Source organism: Manis javanica, chromosome 16, assembly GCF_040802235.1.
Source record: "Manis javanica isolate MJ-LG chromosome 16, MJ_LKY, whole genome shotgun sequence".
NCBI lineage: Eukaryota > Metazoa > Chordata > Mammalia > Pholidota > Manidae > Manis > Manis javanica.
The window spans coordinates 35,086,753-35,106,999 of NC_133171.1; the positions used below are offsets into that span (position 1 = coordinate 35,086,753).

Sequence of the window (20,247 nt, forward strand, 5' to 3'; positions counted from 1 at the left end):
TTATAATTTTCAGTGTACACATCTTATATATCTTTTGTTAAGTTCATATCCAGGCATTGTATTTTTTAATAATCTTGTGAATAGATTTATTTTTGATTATTATTTTTTGTTGTTAGCATGTGAAAATACAATTAGTTTTGATATATTGATCATATATCCTGTAATACTGCCAAAACCAATTCTTGGTTCCTGCAACTTCCTTTGCAAATTCCTTTTCTTTTTCTGCACAGTTGGTCATATTGTTTGCAAGTCAAGACTATTTTCTCCTGCTGTATTAATTTCTATGAATTTTACTTAATAATTTATTGCACTGACTAGGCTCTCCAATATTCTGTTGAATAGAATATTGAGTATTCTATTGAAGTAGTGAGAGCACACATTCTTGCATTGTTTCTGATCTGAAGGTAAAGAGCCTCAGTATTTCACCACTGTTAGTTGTTGGTTTTACATAGAAACCTTCATCAACTTGAGGAGATTCCTTCTGTTTCCTAATGTCTTGAGAGTTTTTTCTTTCTTTTAAAATTACGATTAGATGTTGAACAGTAAAAAACATTTCCTCATTTACTAAGTTGATTATATTGTTTTCCTTCCTTATTTCCCTATAATAGTTTTGGCATTAATAGTTTTGGTATCTTACACTAACTTCACATTATTGGGATAAACCCCAATTGGCATTCTTATATTACTCTTTTTATACATTACTGGATTCAATTTGGAAATATGTTTTTAAGGACTTTTGTATCTATGTTCATGAGAGATATTGGTCAGTGGTTTTCTTGTGACATTTTTGTGTGGTTTTAGTATCAAGGTAACATTAGTTCTTATTTTCTGAAAGGTTTGTGTAGAATCGGTATAATTTTCTTCTTATTTGGTAGAATTCATCAGTGAAACCATCTGGACTCAAGCTTTGTGGATATAAGGAAGCTTTTAGTTATTAATTAAATTCCTTTACTAAGTATTGGGCTATTTAGAGTTTCTATTTCTTCTCAATAATTTGTAATTTGGACCTTTTAAGGAATTTGGTCATTTAATTTTAAAATTTGTTGGCATATATTGTTTATAACATTGCATTATTCTTGCCCTCTTTGTGTAGGGTGTATGATTTCTGAGCTTTCATTCCTGATAGTATCTGTTTTGTAATAATGATGTATTACTGTTAATGATCATATGAAATTAAGTGATAGTGATTTGTCATTGAAATCAAGCGCCACAGGAGTTTCCCCATCTTCTCCTTCGTGATTTGGGCTTTGGGCTTTGGTTGTTGTGTGGTTCCTTCATAACTTTTTCTTATTTCTTACATGGGAATTGGTCAACTTAAGCATTCTTTCTCTCATAGGGTCAATAATAGTAAACTTTATTTTCTTAGGAAATTAGACATACCGTCTAGATCTTTCAACTGACTTGCATAGAATTGTACAAATTCATCTCATGATTTTGAAAGTTTTCTGTTTCAGTCATTATTTTCTGTCATTTCTTTGAACATTTATGCTTTTACTTTCTATTGTTTGTGTGTGTGTGTGTGTGTGTGTGTGTGTGTGTGTGTGTTATGTTTGGTTATATGACCTTTTGGTTTTTCTATTATGTTGTTGCTGGGTTTTTCCCCCTTCCCAAATATCCAACATCGCAATTTCATTATTCATCGATTTTTGTCGATTTTTGTTTTTGTTTTTTACTTTTATCTATAGTACTTCTTTCTTTCTTCCTTCATCTTTTTTTTTCTAGCTTTTACAGTTAGGAATTAAATTAATTTATGTTCATTTTACTACTTTTTTGCTTTTAGTATTAAATTTTAAATATTTTTCTCATTATTGCTTCAATTGTATCCCCTTGATTTTAATGTACAATATTTTGATTAATATTATTATTTTTTTAATTCTGCAATTTTGGTTTTATTTCTCTTTTTCCTAGAGGAGCGTAAGAGTTTAAAAAGCTTTTTAGGTTGGAAAACCTTTAATTTTGATTCTGTTGTCAATTTCTGATTTTACTGCACTGTACCAGATAATATTAGCTGTATTATTTCTTCCTTATAAGATTTATTGAATTTTTTTCTTTGACTTATTATATGTTCAATTTTTAGGAATGTTTCCTGTGCACATGAGAAGGTAAATCTCTATTTTGAGAGTGAAAAATTCAATGTACAGTCTTCAGATCAACTTACTGAGTATCTTCTGTAGATTATCTTAATTTTCATTTGTGTAACACATCGTCTTGAAGGAGTGATGTGTTTGTGTGCTCTTAGCTCATGGCCATCTATTTTTCTTTCTATATTCTGTTTTATGAAGGTGATTTGTATTTATTTTCTGCATAGATATTCATAACATTAAATCTTCATTTTGAATTGTGGCTTTAGCATTATAAAATGTCATTTTTTTGTCTCCTTTAAGTATTTTTATTTTAATCCTTGTCTTATTTGAGGATTACGTTTCTCCTTCCTGATTTTTTTGATTGGTTTGCTATACTTTTGCCCATCTGTCTGTTGTTTGGCTTGTAGCTTTTTGTATCTCTTTGTTGTGTTTCTCTTGTATCAAGCATAGAATTGGTCTGGTGTTTAAAACAATCTGAAATTTGTTTCTTTTTAGAGACTGAGTCTGTTTTTATTCATTGGCTAATAGGTTTGGTTTTACCTCTGTCATAATGTTAATGTTATAACTTTGTTATACTTACCATGTGCGTTATGCAGTGTTTACTGCGTTTCTTAATGTGGTCTGTTGTTTTTCCTTTTTGGATTTTATTTTCTTTCGATTTAGGAAGATTTATATATTTTTCAGTGGTCCTTTTTTCTTCCAGTTTTATTGAGGTAATTAACATATGGCACTGTGTATGTTTAAGGTATGCAGCATAATGACTTGCATGTGTTATGAAATGATTACTACAGTAAGTTTGGTTAGCATCCATCATCTCATATAGGTACACATTTTTTTTCCCTTGTGATGAGAATTCTTAAGATGTATTCTTGTAACTTTCACATTTACCATATAGTTCAGTTAACTATTAATGATCTTTATAGTAATACCTTTGGTAATCTACAAAAATACATTTTAGAATTCCTTTAATCCCCCTTTGCCTTACTTCGGCATCTATGCTTTGTTAACTTTAAATAGTTTCCTATCGTCTTTGTGACAGTTAATGAATTTATTATTTTTCCCTTTCTACTTTTCTTCTTGTTTAATCATAGCACTTCTGCTTTGTCAGGTCTTATGATATTTATGGAACATTTCCCACTCCTTCCCCATCTTTGTTTCAAATCTGCAATTAAATATTTTCAGTGTTCATCACCAGCCCCTTCACCAGTATTCCATAGTGGTCATTTGGGTTTGATAAATCTCCTCCTCTAGTATATTACTTAGGAAGGGCTTGTAAATACAATATTCTCTGAATTATTGTATTTTAACATGTTTTCTTATGTTCTTGTTACTTGAATGACAACTTAGCTGTTACTGTCTTGTCACTCTCATTGTTACTCTAAACCCTGTCTCACTGCTTTTCACTGCCTTTTTAAAAAATTTATTTGATATGTTGCTCCACTGCTGTCGTGTATATTGCTGATACCAACCTAATTGTGTTTCAAGTGTAAGTGGCTTTGTATTTTTGTATAGAGGCCCAGAGGGTTATAAAAAGCCTTTATGTTGCAAGTCTAATAGCATAACTTATGTCTCAGAATTAAGAATTCCAGTTACCCTGTAATCCTTTCAATAAGTAGATTCAGGACTTAGTTTAATTCTGGAATATTCTCTTTGATTATAGTTTTAAATAGAAGTTCTGTCAGATTCATCTAAGGACTCCAACTATGGATATGTTGACACTTCTTGAACTGTCTTCTACCTTTTTCAATTTCTGATCCTTTTAATCTTTTTTAGAATTTCATTTTTATTGTACATGCTTAGTTTTCCATTTAATGCCTTCTTAAATTTCAAGTTAAATCTGTTCTTCCTTAGTTTCTAGTACTTTAGTCAAACTGAGATTATTTAATGTTTTCAAGTTATTTCCTGAATTAATTTACTTCTTATTTCAAATTTCATTTTTTTACATCTGAAAATGTTTGTATAATGTTAATCCAGTTTACAGCATTTTATTGCATTTTTCTTCATGTTTATTTTTGTGTGAGGGAAATTTACTGAAATGTTTTGATTCCCATTTTCTGTTTTTGCTTTTAGGAATTTTGTTTGGATGCTTTCTCCAAATTCTGTTTCAGTTTGAAATGTCTTATATATATACTTAGGCCCACAATAATAGGCAGGGATATACAAGTTTGAGTGGATTACTGGGCTTCTTAGTTCTAGAGTGTCTCCTTTGTTATGTATGGTGAAGTTAGATGTTTCTTTAATCAATGAAGCTATTTATTGGGAACGGATTATGTCTTCTTCTGTGGAAATGGAGAAATGAGAAGTAAGATTCTTGTGGTATGTCCAAGAGTAGATGTCCATGGTATTGGTTTTTTTCCTCCCATAGCCATATTTAGAAACCCAAGCATTGGTCTGAGGATGTTTTCAGCATTATTTACTCATAAGCAAATGCAATAGATAAACAGTGAGGAAAAGGGGTAAGAATTTTAGTTAGCAGTTGAAATTCTGAAACATGGTATTTAAACTGGATAGGAAAATATGTGAACACAAAGACAGATTATAACAGAAAATGTAATTTATTGGATACTTACTACAATGCCTGGCTATTTTCCCTGTACTTTATATGCATTCTCATTAATCTCATATATTATTATTATTAGTTACAAGTAAAAAAACATTCACTCTTTTACAGATAAGGAAACTAAGGAATGGAGAGATTAATAACTTGCTCAAGATCATATAATAGCCATAAATTAATAAACAAAGAGAATTTATTACACTGAACTGTTGAACAATCAAGTTATCTTCAAATAACCTTAGTGAAATGTAGAAAATGATGATGAAACTATTGACTCTACTGTTTTTATGAGAGTTTAACTAGGTTAAAATAAAGACTGACATTTTTTTAATTACTCATTTTCCCTAAATTATAATGCCAAAAGATAGCAATACAAATGTAAAAATAATGTACCATTTGAAACTAATGCAGCTTAAAACAAATCATAAAAGTAAAGGATTGTTTAAATCCTAACTTTTTGGTGGCAGTAGAGCCACTGATATTTATGGATCTTCCAGTCTGTGCTGAGAAATGTGTAAGGCACTTTCACAAAGGCTCTTATTTTATTTCCCAAAAAAAAAAACTGAAACTGTGAAGTTGGTAGTATTAATGTCATTTAGGCATTAAGATCAGATTAAGGGAGATTAAAGACTTTACCCCAAAGTGCCATCAGTTACATGGCAGGGCTGGAATTCCAGGCTCAGTTCGTGTGATCCCTTCTATACATGATGGCCTCCAAGCTCCTTGTCTGTTTATTTGGTCAGCCAGGAGAAGCTTCCCCAGTTTTACATCTTCAAAATACCCTCTGGCATGCTAGAGATTTGTTTACAAACTAGAATAAACCAGGCAGTGAGATCAAAGTTAAAATAAAGTGTTTAATAACAAAGTAAGGATCATCCTCAAAATTTGGTTATATTTTAATGGTCACACACCTGATTTGGAGGGTTGCTATGGCCACAAACTAAACTACTCTGCATCCTTTTGTTTTTATGGGTAAGTACCAAAGACCACAGCATGAAAGGAAATACACATGCAGTGCAAGCTTCACTGTCTGCTTTTGGTTCAATTTCCTTGTTAAAAATAACAGGTTTGTTGTGGAATAAATCACCTTTGACATTAGCTGTAGAAATGGGGTCGAGGAATAATGTTAAGTATGATATTTTCACAATTATTTTATACCATGGAAGGAGTTAATAATAAAGTAGCAAAATGACAAGTTAGAGGTAGACACACGCTCTATGCCTTTTTCTGCCAGCCAGGTCGTGAAGGCAGTCAAGTGATCAAGTTCTTGTTACAATACTGAACTTCACAGGTCAGCTGTGTACTGCATTTGTTTTTTTTTTTATGGAAAATAGCCAAGTAGAAATTACCTTGCATCTCCCAAGGAAATGTTATTAAAAGAATAAAGGCAACACTCCGAGGTAAAGATTATTGACCATCATCTTGTGGTGACTAACAAGGACTATCAGTAACCCAAAGACCTCCTGGGAACCTGTTAGAAATGCAAGTTCATAGAATCCGCCCCAGACCTGTTGAATTGGAAACTGGGGTGAAGTCCATAATCTGCAGTCTAACAAACCCTCCAGGGGATTCTGGTGCAGCTCATGTTTTGAGAATCACTGCTGTAGATTATAAAGAATAGATGATATTTTGTTCAAATAATTCTGTATCATTCTGATTATGTGTCCTAACAAGAAGTAGGAAGAATAAAATAATCCTCAGATAACTGTGGAACTTTATCATTGGTAAACCTTGCTCGTGGTCAGTTGCTTTTTAAAAAAATCTCTTGCTAAATAGAATCAGACTGGGTCAAGGTCAGAGAAGTAAAAGGAGAAATTTTCTAACCAAAGTAGTCATGTAATACAAATTAGTCATTTCTACTCTTTGACAACTGCCCTATCCCGCTTTGTATACAGATCTGAACTGCAGATTTGTTTAATGAGTCACACATGACAGGCCCCGGAGACGGGGGAAATTAAGTGGTCTAATGATTGACTTGCAACTATGCAATAATCCTCAAATCATCAGAATCAGCCAGAGATTTGTTCAAACATATCCTTGGGCTCTACCTTCCAGAGTTTCTGTTCTGGAAGGTCTCCAGTAGCCCTTGAAGTTTTGCATTTTGAAAAAGTTCCTGCATGAAGTGAAGCTGACCTGGGTGGTGTGGGGACCGTACTTGAGAACAATGAATCTCCCTGATGGTTCATACAAGTGTTGGGTTCAGGTTTCACCATTGCATTATCTCCCTCTTGTATTAGGACCTAACATAGCTCTTTTCTCTATAAATTTTCTGGCCTTTGAACCAAGTAAATCCAAAATACATTTTGTTTGTCTGTATTATTTTCATAAGCTTTTCTGTAGAACCATTGGGTCAACAGAACCTCCCCTTCCCCCAGTTTGGTTAATTTACAGGAAAACATTATTCTTTGTTTCCTCTATCATCGACTGTCAGCTAGTGTTTGTAAATAGAACTGAAACATGAAATACTTGGCATTTCACTGTGCTAATGAAATGCCAGAACTCATAAAAGAAGGGGAATCAGTGTTTATATGTGGTATGGTTGAATTTTTCCTGTGAGTGCTGAGTATGTTCTCCAGTTGTTACTGGTTCTTCCCTCTGTGGTTCACTGTCTATAATTTTGAGAAATTCATTAGAATATGAAACTGTGGAAACGAGTGGTGGCATATGCTTCAGAACATGTATTCTGAGAGTCTTTCCCCCTCCAACCTATGTAACTCAGGCATTTGAGGTATTTACAAGAAAAAATGCTTTTGTTTTACTTTCTCTGTTGCTCTCAAGTAGGATAAAATATTCTCTCTGGTGTGAAACAAGTGTGGCATAATTGTTTGCAGAGAACTTGCCTTGTTACGACAGAAACAAATTCATGGCTCTTAATGACTCTTAGGTTTCAAAAAGCCTAAATGTTTGAGGGGGGGTGTGTGTGTGTATTTCAGAGGCTCTCCTCCACTGCTCTTTATTTGGTTTAATCTGTGTGGATATGATACATTTTAGGATTAATCTAAGGTAATACTTACGGTTAGTAAGTATAGTGTCAGATACTTTCATATATACTAGCAATTGATTCATTTGGGAAAAACTGTTAGGGTGCTAAAAGGTGGATGTAAAATAAGATGCTGAAATAATCTGAACACAGTAATTTAAAGCTATATAACTGAAAACTATTATACTTTTGGCAGCTAGCAAAAAATATGCATTTTAGATATTTATTTTAAAAAGGGCGATACTAAATTAAGATGCCAAATAATTTCTAGTAATAATCCGTAAACAACTCCATTCTTAATGAAAGCTTTATTTTGGGTTTAAAATGCAATTCTTGGGAAGCAAGGTCAAATTAGGTGAAAAGGATGATCAATTTTAAAGTAAAAATGAAAATACAAATAAATATGAAAAGGATTGATATAAACAATGATCAAAGAAGATAAGAATGATATCCTATTCTCTTAAGAGTATACAGTACCACTTATTTAATAACAACTTATCTACTGTCATTTATAGATTTGATATTTATATAGTCACTTGATGAATTTCAGAATAAGTTATTTGCTGTCAAGAGAAGTTAATATTAATAATCTAGAAATAGTTTTTAAATTTTCTGTTTGTATCTAGTGGCTTTACTATTTTAAGTTGTAACAGTTATTTTTATTTAATAAGCATGCCTGAAAATGGAATTCTCTATTTCTTTTTATCATTGAAAGGGAGAAGCAGGACCTCCAGGCGCCCCAGGGCAGGACGGATCAAGGGGAGAGCCTGTGAGTACTTTCTCAATTCTTTTCTAAAGGTGAAGTACTTTTCCTGTCATGAATTCTTTGACTATTTAAAGTCTCCTCCCAGAAGCCCTTGTCCAGTCACTTCCCGTCCAGATTTGGATATTGTAGAAGCTCTCTGTAGAACACTATAAAATACTGAAATATTTAATCCTCTTTGCATACCAGGAAGAATTTTGCTAGCAGGAAATGTTTGTGCAGTATGAATCACAATCACAAATACTCATGCCCACGCAAACCGGTGGCCACACAAGCACTAGAGTCTGTTGCTGAACCTTTAGTCAGTGTCAGTTTGCCACTGCATTGTTTGGTAGTATGCTCTGTGTGATCATGTGTTCAATAAAAAAACAGGGAAAGAAACATGATAGAGAAAGTACTGAGTCTGAATGTTGTGTTTTAATCAAGTGTTCCAGATGACTCGACTTTAGATGAGTTTTGGAAATACAGTTTTCCCTACCTTTTGTTCCTACAGAGCGTGGCCAGCATTGGCCAGCATTTAAATACCAGCAGATCTTATTTTATTTGTCAAAGTTTCCTGTCTTAAGAGAATTTATAATTTGTTTTGGAAATTAAATAATAGCCAAGATATATTGCAGTTTAGCACAAAATGTTCAGTTGAGTGCTCAGAATCTAAATATGGGAGGTAAGAGGGAGAGAGGAATCCCCAGGGCTTTTTAAATGGGGTGAGATTGAACTACTTTTAGAATCAGTTGTTATGCCCGAATCACGGCGAGTCCCAAGAACCACTGGAGGACTCAGATAGCATGCAAAAACAAAGAGCCTTTATTAAAGCAGTACAATCTCCAGTTTGGTCACCCAACCGGCCCGATGTAGCGGGACTTGGTTCGGGAGCCCCTGTGAATGTTACAACAGGATTTTTATGCATTCAAGAGGGGCAGTTAGGGGGTTTCCTCCCAGGCAGAACTGGGATTGGTTGACCTTTAACTAGGGCTAACTTGTTTCAAGCTGATTGGGTCATTAGAGGGTTAGCTCTCTCTCTCTGTTCGTGTAACGCTCTTAGGGTTCTTTCCCGCCCGAGTCTGATTGGCTGAAGCGGGCGTTTGTGGTTTTTCTTAGTAACTGGCTCTTGGTACAGTTATGGGGTAAGACTCTTGGTAGGGGCATGGGGTAAGAGTTTAACTTCTGTAAGATGGAGTCTCTTTGGTTAAGTAAGTTTAACTTCCCCAAGATGGAGTCTCTTTGGTCAAGTCTCGCTTGGTTCTCTCACAATCAAATATTAATGAATTCCCATTTTGTGTATTATCATGCACTGGGGTAAGTTCTCTACACAGCTACTACCTTCAAAGAGTTTATAATGTAGTTTGCAAGAGAGCAAAAAACGATGCAAGTAATTGCCAACCTGGGGCAGTTTATAGTAAATGCCAAATATGGATTTAACATGGAGTCAGCAAGCTAGGGTTTGAAGGTAGTCTCTGCCACATTCCTGCTGCATGAGCTTGGATAAAGGACTTCACATCTGTGAAAACCTTTCTCCTCATCTGAAAAGTGTACATACTTGCAATGCCTGTTTCATAGGGCTGTTGTGAGGCTTACATAGGAAACATGAAAAAAAAATAGTGAAAACACTGCTTTTCGGCCCCTTGCTTACCTGTTTTTTGGAACTTTCCTGGGGTCTTCTTACATGCTGAGGGAGTATAGGAAGGAGATCTTGTATGGTGAGGTGATTGAGAAGTTTTTACCAAGGATTTGGGGCTGGCTTTGGTCGTGAAGTGTGGCTGGAAAGGAAAGGAAGACCAAAGGAAAAACTAATAGGAGTGAAGACACCCAGGTGAGATGGTGAAGCCTGTACCCAAGAAATAATGAAATAGCTTTCATGAGGTTCTAAGGCTGCAGCGAAAGGTTGAGTGGCAGGAAGTCAAGTTGGGAGGGTGGTTAGGGTCATACATGGAGATCCTTCGCTGTGAATTGGGGAAGCAAACTTTATTCACTTGCCATGGAAGGTTTGTGAACAAATAATATCATTATCCAAAGTAGTGCTTTAGAGGCAGTTATGTGCTCCTAGTATATGCAGAATGGATCGAAAGGAGAAGAGACTGGAATCGGACTAACTAGCTGACTATTTTGGGACGCCAGGCATGGAGGAATGTGGCCTCACATAGGGTGTTATTTGGAATGGGGAGAATTCAGTAGTAAAGTCTGAACTCAATATATCTGACCCATAATTTTTGTTATTAAAGAATTCGAGGACTTGGCAGCTGGATATGAGACTGGATGTGTTTATTTGTTTATGTTCCTCTTTCTGAAAAACATAGAAAGCGTGTGTGTGTGCATGCATGCGTGGAACGGGGAATGGGGAGGGGAAGACAGGTGAGAGAGAGAGAAGCTAAAGGGAAAGAGAAGAGAGAAATAAGGGACAGTGTACATGAAAGCAGGTTATAATTTGAATTAATTGTGTTCTAAATGTTTGAGTCAGTTACTTGGAATTTGACCCTCATTATTCCAGAGACACAATTACGTAAACTGCAATACAGTGTGAGCGGGTGTATTTGCTTTGAAAATAATACTATTGTGCTGCTGATACAATCAAATAAAGTAGGAAAGGAGGTCTTGAGGGAGTGTTTTCTCTCCCAAAGCTGTCTGTGCCTTCCTGTCACCCAGAAGCAGGTGCTCATTTGCATTTTCCCTGCCCTGCCTGCTCCCACTTTATGCAGGATTTACCCATCTAGAGCTTTTGCATTGGCATTCATTTCATCCTGGGCAGCTTGGCCCTGCAGATTGCAACCTTTTCGTTTATTTTCTGCCACCCTCCCAGCATTCACTGCATTCCCAGAATTGGGTTTGCGGCGGGTAGACACATACAGACGGCTCCATGGCTGCTTGCAGCCTGGCTGAGGAGATAGACAGTAAAAGAAGAAAGCAAAAACTAACTACAAAGTTCGAAAAAACAGATAAGCAAGGTGCCGAGGCAAGAACGGCAGTGGGGTAGTGGAGGTTGTTTGGAACATCATGTCCTCTGTACCAATCAGACAGAAAACTGGGAGTTACTCGGCCAGACGCTTCAGCCGCGCCTACTCCATCCCTCCAGGTCAGGGAAGGCCAGAAAGGGCCCCTTGTTCCTTTCCTCCCACTCCCGTCTTTCCTCCTAAGAGGAAGCCAGGTTCCTATGCCAGTAGACATAATCTCTTAGGAAAGCAAATAATAGATTAAGCATCTAAAATTGGCCCATGTTATCTGGGTATACTTTTGGGGTCTTTATTCTCTCCCAAGTAAGAACATACAGCATTACACACTATTCTGTTATTCTGACAATTAATGAAAACTTGGTTGTTAGAAATAACATCCTGTGAAGACTGATGTTTGCCATTTGTGGAAGAGCTTGGAGAGCAGGAAGAAAAGGAAAGGTTATATACTTGGTGACACAAAGACTTTTCCACTGCATGTGGATGCTGGTCTTAAGTATTTATAATGAGTGATTTGGCCCCACTAAAAAGGACATGCTCACTTTATTTGTTCTATAATGTGGCAGCCAAGAAAATGGAACTTAAGTTGGAAAGACAGAAGCTCTTAGAAAAATGCTTTAAAGCTAATTAAACACAGCTAATAGCAGCCAACTGATGATTCATCCCTGTAGGCAGGTTGGTAAGTATTAACCCTGACTCCTGGAATTCAAATTGAGGACAAAGACTGCATTTCATTGTGATATTACATTGCTTTAAAGTACAGTTACGTTCATATGCCTATGCTTTGAATTTTAAGGCTAGTATTGGTCAATCCTAATACGAATTCATCCCGAAGGTAATTTACTTCCTAAGTGGCAAGTTATATCCATTTAACATCAATCCAGGTGACTGTAAACTCAGTTCTAACACTTGCTGAATTATTATAATTGGTTTCAACGAGGTAGTACTGTGTTTAAAGATTATAATCTTTCAGCCACCCATTCAGCAAGCATTTACTGGGTGTTTTCCTTGGGCCAGACATTGTGCCAGTTGAGGAGACTGTGAAGATTAATTTTTCATGGTCCTGCCCTCAAGCAGTCAGATGAGTCAGCAGATCATAGCATAGTGTAACTGTTACGGAGGGAGGCACAAGGAGTCCTGAAGAAGACGGTATGACACCGAAGGAGTATGGGACATCACCAGAGTAATGCATTCTTTTTCTTTTTAATAGCATTACTGAAATATAATTCACATACTATACAGTTCACTTATTTGAGTGTATGTAGGGATACATTTTTAAACAAGGTATTCTCTTGGCCAAATTCTGGAAGAAAAATAAGAGCTGACTAATTGTTTGGCTTAGCAAGGCATAAACCTGTAGCATGTTGCAAAACATGGAAGTAAAAGAAATCATGATACTTGGGGAAAAGCTGTCACTAGTTCAGGCTGCTTGGGATACATGGAGGGGATGGGGTAGATGGGACAGTCTTACTGCATGGGTAAGAGGCACAGGAAGACCAGACAAGAAACAGGAAATAAGAGCCGGAAGAACCATCTTGACTGGGGGAGGTGATCCTGAGATATTTTTCAATGGAGCTCATCTAAATAATAATGAAGGCATTTAAACAGGAGGCCTATGCTTTGGGTAATTGGAAAAGATTACACATTTTTAAATGGGGACAAATACCATTCCAGTAAGATATAGTAGGTCACGTTCAAGAAATTTTAGTTTTATGAATGCTAAGTAGAGTAGGTTAAAAAATGCCCCCCCTTCCAAAGATATCCAACCCTAACACCTGAAACCTGTAAATGTTATCTTATTGGAATGAAGGGTCTTTACAGATATGATTAAGTTAAGATCTTGTGTTGAGTAAATTATCCTGGATTACCTGAGGGGAGGCTGAGCCAATCAGTTGGGCCTAAAGAGCAGAACTGAAGTTCCCCAGAGGAGGCAGTGAAAACAGAGTAGCTGAGATTGGAAAGATGGGGCCACATGTCCAGCCCTGCTGGAAGCTACCAGAAGTTAAAAGTGGGGAGTATGGCTGACTTCAAATTTCTGGTCTCCAGGACTGTGAGAGAATAATAGTCTATTGTTTTAGCTACTGAATTTGTGGTAATTTTTTTTACAGCAGTCATAGGAAACTAGTACACTGGGTTTCTCATTTAGTCTAATCCTTAATTAGTTGTGTAATAAACCTATGTAAAAAGGCATGTGAGTATATTATGACATCTATCAAACTCTTAGTAGCACATGTATTGATCAAAAACATAGGGGTTTAAAGCAGGTACATGGGTTCAGTTTTCCCTGACAATTTGGTTAAAAGCAAGGCTCCTCAATCAGTATTTACTGACTGATCAATTTTGCTAAACCCTGCTGTGTTTTCATAAATGTATTTTATCAACATGGACTTTTCTACATTCTTATGTTCTATTTGGTAACTTTTAGCCCATATGTCCTCTCTGTACTATTTATATTGCAAAGTTGGAGCAATTTAAATGTCTGATACTTAATGTATTATGTATATAAACCATAGTTTAAAAATGTGATACTATATGAATATATATAAGAATCGACATGGTAACTCTATGGCTTAATCATTTTTCAGTTATTTTGCTTATTTTTTTCCCCAGGTTAGTTTTTGATGTCTGCCATGGTCCTTTTTGCTTGTCTGTATTTTATTTATTGCCCTCCCGTGAAGCATGCTATTGTTTCTTTTGTAATACATTGTAAAAAACAAAATCAAGGCCTGTTTTAGAATGTTTCTTTCTTTTAAAACATGTTAAACTTGTCACACTGCATTTTCATTTTTGTGCCAAGGGATGAAGAACAATCAGATTGTTTCAAGGAATCTTCAATTGTTGGAAGTGTGTTTTCCTAACTTCTTACAAAACCCCTCTGAATTTCTCTTGGGCAGTTAGGTGGATGTGGGACAGAGCGATATAGGGACAGCAGCACACCAAATTTACCAGTAGTTGAAAAAAGATAACTGGAAAGATTCAGCTTTTACCAAGTCAGCTTTTAGACCAAGTTATCATGTTGCCCAGCCACCTTTCTTTGGAGAATTGCTCACCAAACTTCCTGAAGGATCAGTGTTTCCACTGCTTCTTGTCTTAGCTGTTCTTGTCCTGGTGCCCCATCCTGGTGTTGTTTTTATGTAGTGTAACATTCTTCCTCAGGCAGTTTGAACCATTCGCTTGCTAGTGGTCTGCTCACCAGCCAGGCCCACTGCGCCCAGGGGGCCCGAGGGCTTCTGGTGGATTTGTAGGCAGGGCTTGGGTTCCACAGTTTGAGCCGAGATCCCTGGAACTCCATGAGGATGAGAGAAAGGACGCCACGCTTTCTCCACGGATGGAGGTGAGCACATGATGCTTACTTAAGGATGTCTTAAGCCTTTTTATGGAAATGTTGGCAGTATCGCTTTCCCAGGAATGAAGGTGTAGAGATCGCTGAGCTATACTTGAGGACATTGACTCATAGGAGCTTTGTTGTTTCCTTTCCTCATGCCTTTTGAATTCTTTTAAACCTCATGTTATGCTAGTCTTGATGGTGTAAAGTTAACTGCTCAGCTGGCCCAAGTCCTCGTTTACTTTAAAGACAAGTAGGTCTTTTGTTTAATCACTTTTTCTGTGGTTGATTATTTGACATGCCAGTTTTTTGCATATAGGCCAAAGACATGCGTACAATTCTTGGGGAAAGTTAATGTTGAACTGCTGTTATGGTTTCCCATATGGGATAATCCACTTTTATTACACTAGTAATGTTTTAATGTTTTATTACACTAGTAATGTCTTTATTTACTCACTTGACTTTTAAATTTAGATTGAGAAGAAACATAAGAGGAAAAAACCTCACTAGTTCTGTCCTTGTTCTTATTCAATTTGTGATTGTATGGTAAGCTTTTTAAAGACCTCTGTACAAATTTGTAATATTTTTTTCCCCACTCCTCTTTCAGGCACCAGGAATGGCTCGTCCTTGGTCTGTGTTGGATTAAACAACCTTAACCTGATTTTCTGCAGTTAAGAATGTCACATGGCACTTCTTAGTGTGAAGGCAACATTTAACAATTCACAAAAATTTGGAAGTTCAATTGTATTTATTATTGTAATAATCCCCTGCTAGTTTTAGGGTTATGTTTTAAAACTGGATTGAGAGTAACTTTTAGAATGTATTTTGAAGTAAGTTTTATCTAAGTTAAGTAATATAACTGTCTGATTTATCTACAGGAATAACTAAATTTGTAAGCAGTATCTACAGCTTTTTGGTCTCCCCAAATAAGGCATTTGGCATTGTAATGACTGTGGAAATATTTTATCTTTTTCCTTTACCACAAAGCAAATGTTGACTCATTATCTGGACAAATTAGTTAATAAAGTCCTACCAGGTTTAATCATGGATCTGTTTGATTCTTTCCTATTATAAATAGTTTCACTGGCATAGTAAAACCAGACCACCATTAAACAATTTTACAAAGCAACATTGTACATTTAAATTTAGAGGCTCTGTACCTATAGTACTGATACTTTTGTTGTTCTGAAGAAATCTTTTAAAACAAGGTCATTGTAAGGCCGTTAATAAGCATTAAAAGATACTTATTTGAATCTTCCTATTCTTTATTCATTTATTTATAATTTGATAGCAGCTTTATTGAACCCTGAAATGACAAGAGGAGTAGATGCAATTAATCATATGAAACGATGCATGATTAATTCTCAAAATGGATAACATATCCTTTGGGAAACAGAATCTTACTTATGTAGTTGCTTACATAGATAGGCTCAGTAATCTCACTGGCGATGGTGATCGTTTATATCCATCTCTCTTTTGAAAATAGTAAAATAGTGAGTGAGAGAAACACTTCACGGGACAGTCAGTCTAGATTTGAAGGCTTTCAGGACTTTGACTTTAAAATTATGTCCTTTAGTCATACAGGGGTGAGGGTAGTTTTGCATACTTTTCATTAAAAATCTTTGAAGTAAGGTACTCATATGGTATTCTTGAATTAGTCCAAATGCATTCTCCATTTTTGAAGCATGAAAACACAGAATTAACAAAACATTGTTACTCAAGACATTTATTTTAGTACTGAGTTCATGATCCATATACACAGCTATTTTAGCAGAAGAGATGAAAATATTTTATATTCATTCTACTTTCATGAGTGCATTTTTATATGATACATCTTTTATGTGATCAGTAGTATGCACTTTGGTAACTAGATTATTTCATTCTAAAGATCTCTTGTATTTTATGTTTTAAGAAATATTTTCAAAATACTTGAGTGTACTTACTACATGAACACTAGACAGATGTTTAATGCTGCCGAGAATTCATACCAGAATGTCATTTATGTTCTGGGTGTGTTTAAGGGATGTTAAAACACAGATGGGAAATATCTGAGAAAAAGAGCACTTGAAAATAATTATTTTGTTTATTTCAATATGCATTTTTATTTCTGATAATCAGGAAATAGGTGATTGCCAGAAGTTCTAGGTACTTAGATGGCTTATAAAAATAAATTTTGTAAATTTTAATATTGGTGTTCTATTTGAAATAGATATGCCTAGTTAAGTCATAGTTAGCTGTTTTGCTGTTTTAATTTTGGTTATTTAAAAGATTGTGGTTTTGAAATATTTTTTGGCATAGATACATACTTTGTGGGCTGTAGGAAAAAAAAGTTATGTTTTCACAAAAAACTATGTTAATATGAGTATTTATAAATACATTCTAGAAGTCATGTACTACTTTAATGTTTCATTTTGAATGTAATCCAGTAGAAATTATCAGCAAAAGATATTAGGATATAAATTTATTTTAAGCATTTTATTAGAACATAGGGACTAGGTTTTTTCAATAAAAATTTCCTTCTTGGAATTGAAGTATAAAGAGTAATATTTGATAACCTAATATTAAAATTGAATCATGGCAGAGGAGTCCAATGATGATTTATTGGTTCTAAAAACTGAATAATTTCTTTGTTGTGAATTTTCTGTCTGCTGTGTACATACAAAGAAGGCCTTAATGAGACTTAGGTGAAATAGGAAGAACTTATGAATAATAAATTTTAAAAATGAAATGATTAATCACAAAACATAAGAAACCACTACTAGAGAGCTTTAGAATTGTTGCAGATTTTTATTGAGACACACAGTTAGGTGCTAATATTTGTTGAGCAATCATAGAATGTACAACATTGTACCAGGTGGTTTTAGATGGAACATTTATTCTCCAGTTAGGAAAATAAAAAGTCACTCAAAAAACATACTGTGCAGAAGTATATATATTCTGTGGTGGGTTAAGACTTTTAAAAGGTATTAGAGACAAGTATAGTTAATCATGAAAGGTGAGGTATTAAGAATTTGGATGAAAAGTTATAGATTGGTAGGAAAATGATCTGTGATAATTTTTAAGTAGAGAGGCATAAAATGGATTATATGAAATTTACTTGATAATCATAAATCAGATAAAAACTCTTGATAACTATTCTAGCTTAATACCTCAAATACAGATAAATTTCAAGAGAATCTTTTTTTATTTTTAATAGAGCACTGTTTCTCTAACTGTGATGTAGAATTACCTTAATCAGAATCACCAGAGATGGCTATTAAAATTCAGTTTCCTGGGCCCCAGTCCTAATGAATCAGAATCAAAGGCTGACACCCTGGAAACTGTATTTTCTGGCTGCTATATGTGGGTCTGATATAAAGTTTGATAGTGTTATAGAAGTTATGATTTAGATTGATCAAAAAAGAGGAATATAAAGGTAATAAAAAGACAAAAGTTACCTACTCTAGGAGAACAATTAGTTTTAGTGACATTGGTAAAGGGAAATGGAATTATGACATTTTATCCTTTTAGGCCATATGTGCTTAATATCTTCCTCTGACTAAATAAATTTTAATATTACCATGAATGATAATATGAAAGTACATTTCCAAATAAATTCAGTTCTCTTGGTGTATTTAAAATACTTTATTAATTTTTGACAAAGTCTTAGAAACAAATCTACCTTGCAAAACAAAGAGGCATCTAGATGCAACTGAACAAGAATAAACTTGTTCATGTGATGATAGACATACCCTCACAAAGACAGGAGTTCATTCATTTAAATGTACTTGTTTTATTATATTCTCAATGTCACATGACATATTTAGGCTATTTTCTGAGAAATTTACTTTGAAGATGTATATAGTATTTAAAAATAAAATAATTTTATCTGATGTATTACCATTTTTATTTTAGAAAAGCTACCTTCTATTACTGTGGGAAAAAAATGGGGCAATACTCCCTGGTAAGGCTAATCTTGTCAAGTGCAAATTTATCAAAGAAACTGCTTCTTGAACGCAGTACTGTTCTTTCCTAAGAAGTATAGGTGCCTTTGTCTAGCAGAATATCCTTAAAATTATCTGTGAGAATAACCTGCCCAGGCCTGAAAACTACACAAATGTGCTACCCTTTGAGGTCATGGCAGTGAGTCGTGTAAAGATCCTTCCAGAATTGATCTTTTGAGTTTGCAGGGTACTTTTTTCTTGTTTTACATTTTTTTAACCCAATGATAGCTACAACTGTTAATATCTTTCCTTTTTAATTTTGAAAGATCAGTGTTGTGACCTAGATTTCTTGGATGACCTAAATATGAGTAGAATTGTTTGAAATATAAAAACCTCAAAAAAAAGAACCCCAACTTTTTATTACTTCTGTACATTTTAAAATTTTATTAATATGTAATTTTTGTTTGTAATTATTTATTTTATCTAATTTCTCCTAAATGGGCAAAAAATATAGAAGTTGTGGTGTAAGTTTGAAAATGTTTCACTTACCCAAATCCCATTCCTATCCCCAAAGATAGTAACTGTTACTCATTCAATGAGATTCTTTCCAAACTTTTTCTTGCATACACAAGTACATAAGCTAGTTTTAAAATACATATTTTAAAAATACATATCTAGTTTTAAAATAAAAAATTATGTCTAGTGATTTATTATTTATTTAGCTTCACAATATTATGGATGTTTTACCATACCTGGTTATCAGAATAGAAAATCTATCTCATTTCATTTATAACTTGAATGTATTTTATCTAACTTCCCCTACGAATGTTATAAATAGTCCCACATTCTTATGCAATCTTTTTTAGGAAGAATGTATTCCTGTAAGAGTAATTATTACTTCAAAATATAGCCTATGCTTTATTCCTGATTTTAGACAGAAATGTTTAGCGTCTCACCAAATGTGACATTTACAATTAGCTTCTAATTGACTCAGATACAGATTTACAACATTCTAGTCCTAGATTAGTAAAAATTTTTAATAAATAATGCATGATAAATTTTACAAAATACATTGTTAGTATCTTTTGAGATGATTTTGTATTTTTCTTCCTCTGTTACTATAGTAATGTCCATGAACATAACATATTATATGGATATATTTCTTCATGTTGAACACTCACTGCATCCTGATACAAGCCCCACATAATCATGTTGTTCCTTTGTTCTAAGGCACTGCTAAATTTGACTGACTTACATTATAGTAAAGCCATTTTTATTAACAAATTTGATTAGCATATAGATTTCCTTTTTAGGTATTATCCTTGACTGGTTTTGTTATTAGGATTATGATGGCTTCATAATCTGAGTTTGATCTCCATCTTTTTAATGTCTTGGAGAAGTTTAAAAAACAGAAAAACTATCTGGTCCTTTGATATTAGATAATATTTCTATGGCAGGCAAAATAATGACTCTCCACCTTCCCTAAAAAGATACCACATCCTAGTCCCCAAACACTGTGAATATGTTACTTTACATGATAAAGGGACTTGGCATTAATGTTAATGACCTTGAGATGGGGATAATATCCTGGATTCTGGGTGCACCCATCTAATCACAAGTAATAAAAAGTAGAAGAAGATGGATGAGGAATGGGTCAAGAAGATTTGACTTGG

At 34.5% G+C, this 20,247-nt stretch overlaps 1 protein-coding gene and 1 long non-coding RNA gene across 4 annotated transcripts in view; both read left to right on the forward strand.

Moving 5' to 3' along the window:
• COL21A1 (collagen type XXI alpha 1 chain) overlaps positions 1 to 20,247 on the forward strand; it is a 172,464-nt gene that overhangs the window by 124,779 nt on the left and 27,438 nt on the right. For 2 of the 3 annotated variants that reach the window (XM_073225228.1, XM_073225227.1), the window contains one exon: positions 8,337 to 8,390. In XM_073225228.1, the coding sequence (XP_073081329.1) occupies positions 8,337 to 8,390 (54 nt within the window). Of the gene's footprint in view, positions 1 to 8,336; positions 8,391 to 20,247 lie in introns of those variants that run through there. The other variant, XM_073225229.1, reaches the window with a different exon arrangement.
• Positions 8,397 to 15,698, forward strand: LOC140846914 (uncharacterized). Its single transcript, XR_012126423.1, has 2 exons — positions 8,397 to 14,660; positions 15,259 to 15,698. It is a non-coding gene; the product is annotated as an uncharacterized lncRNA (long non-coding RNA).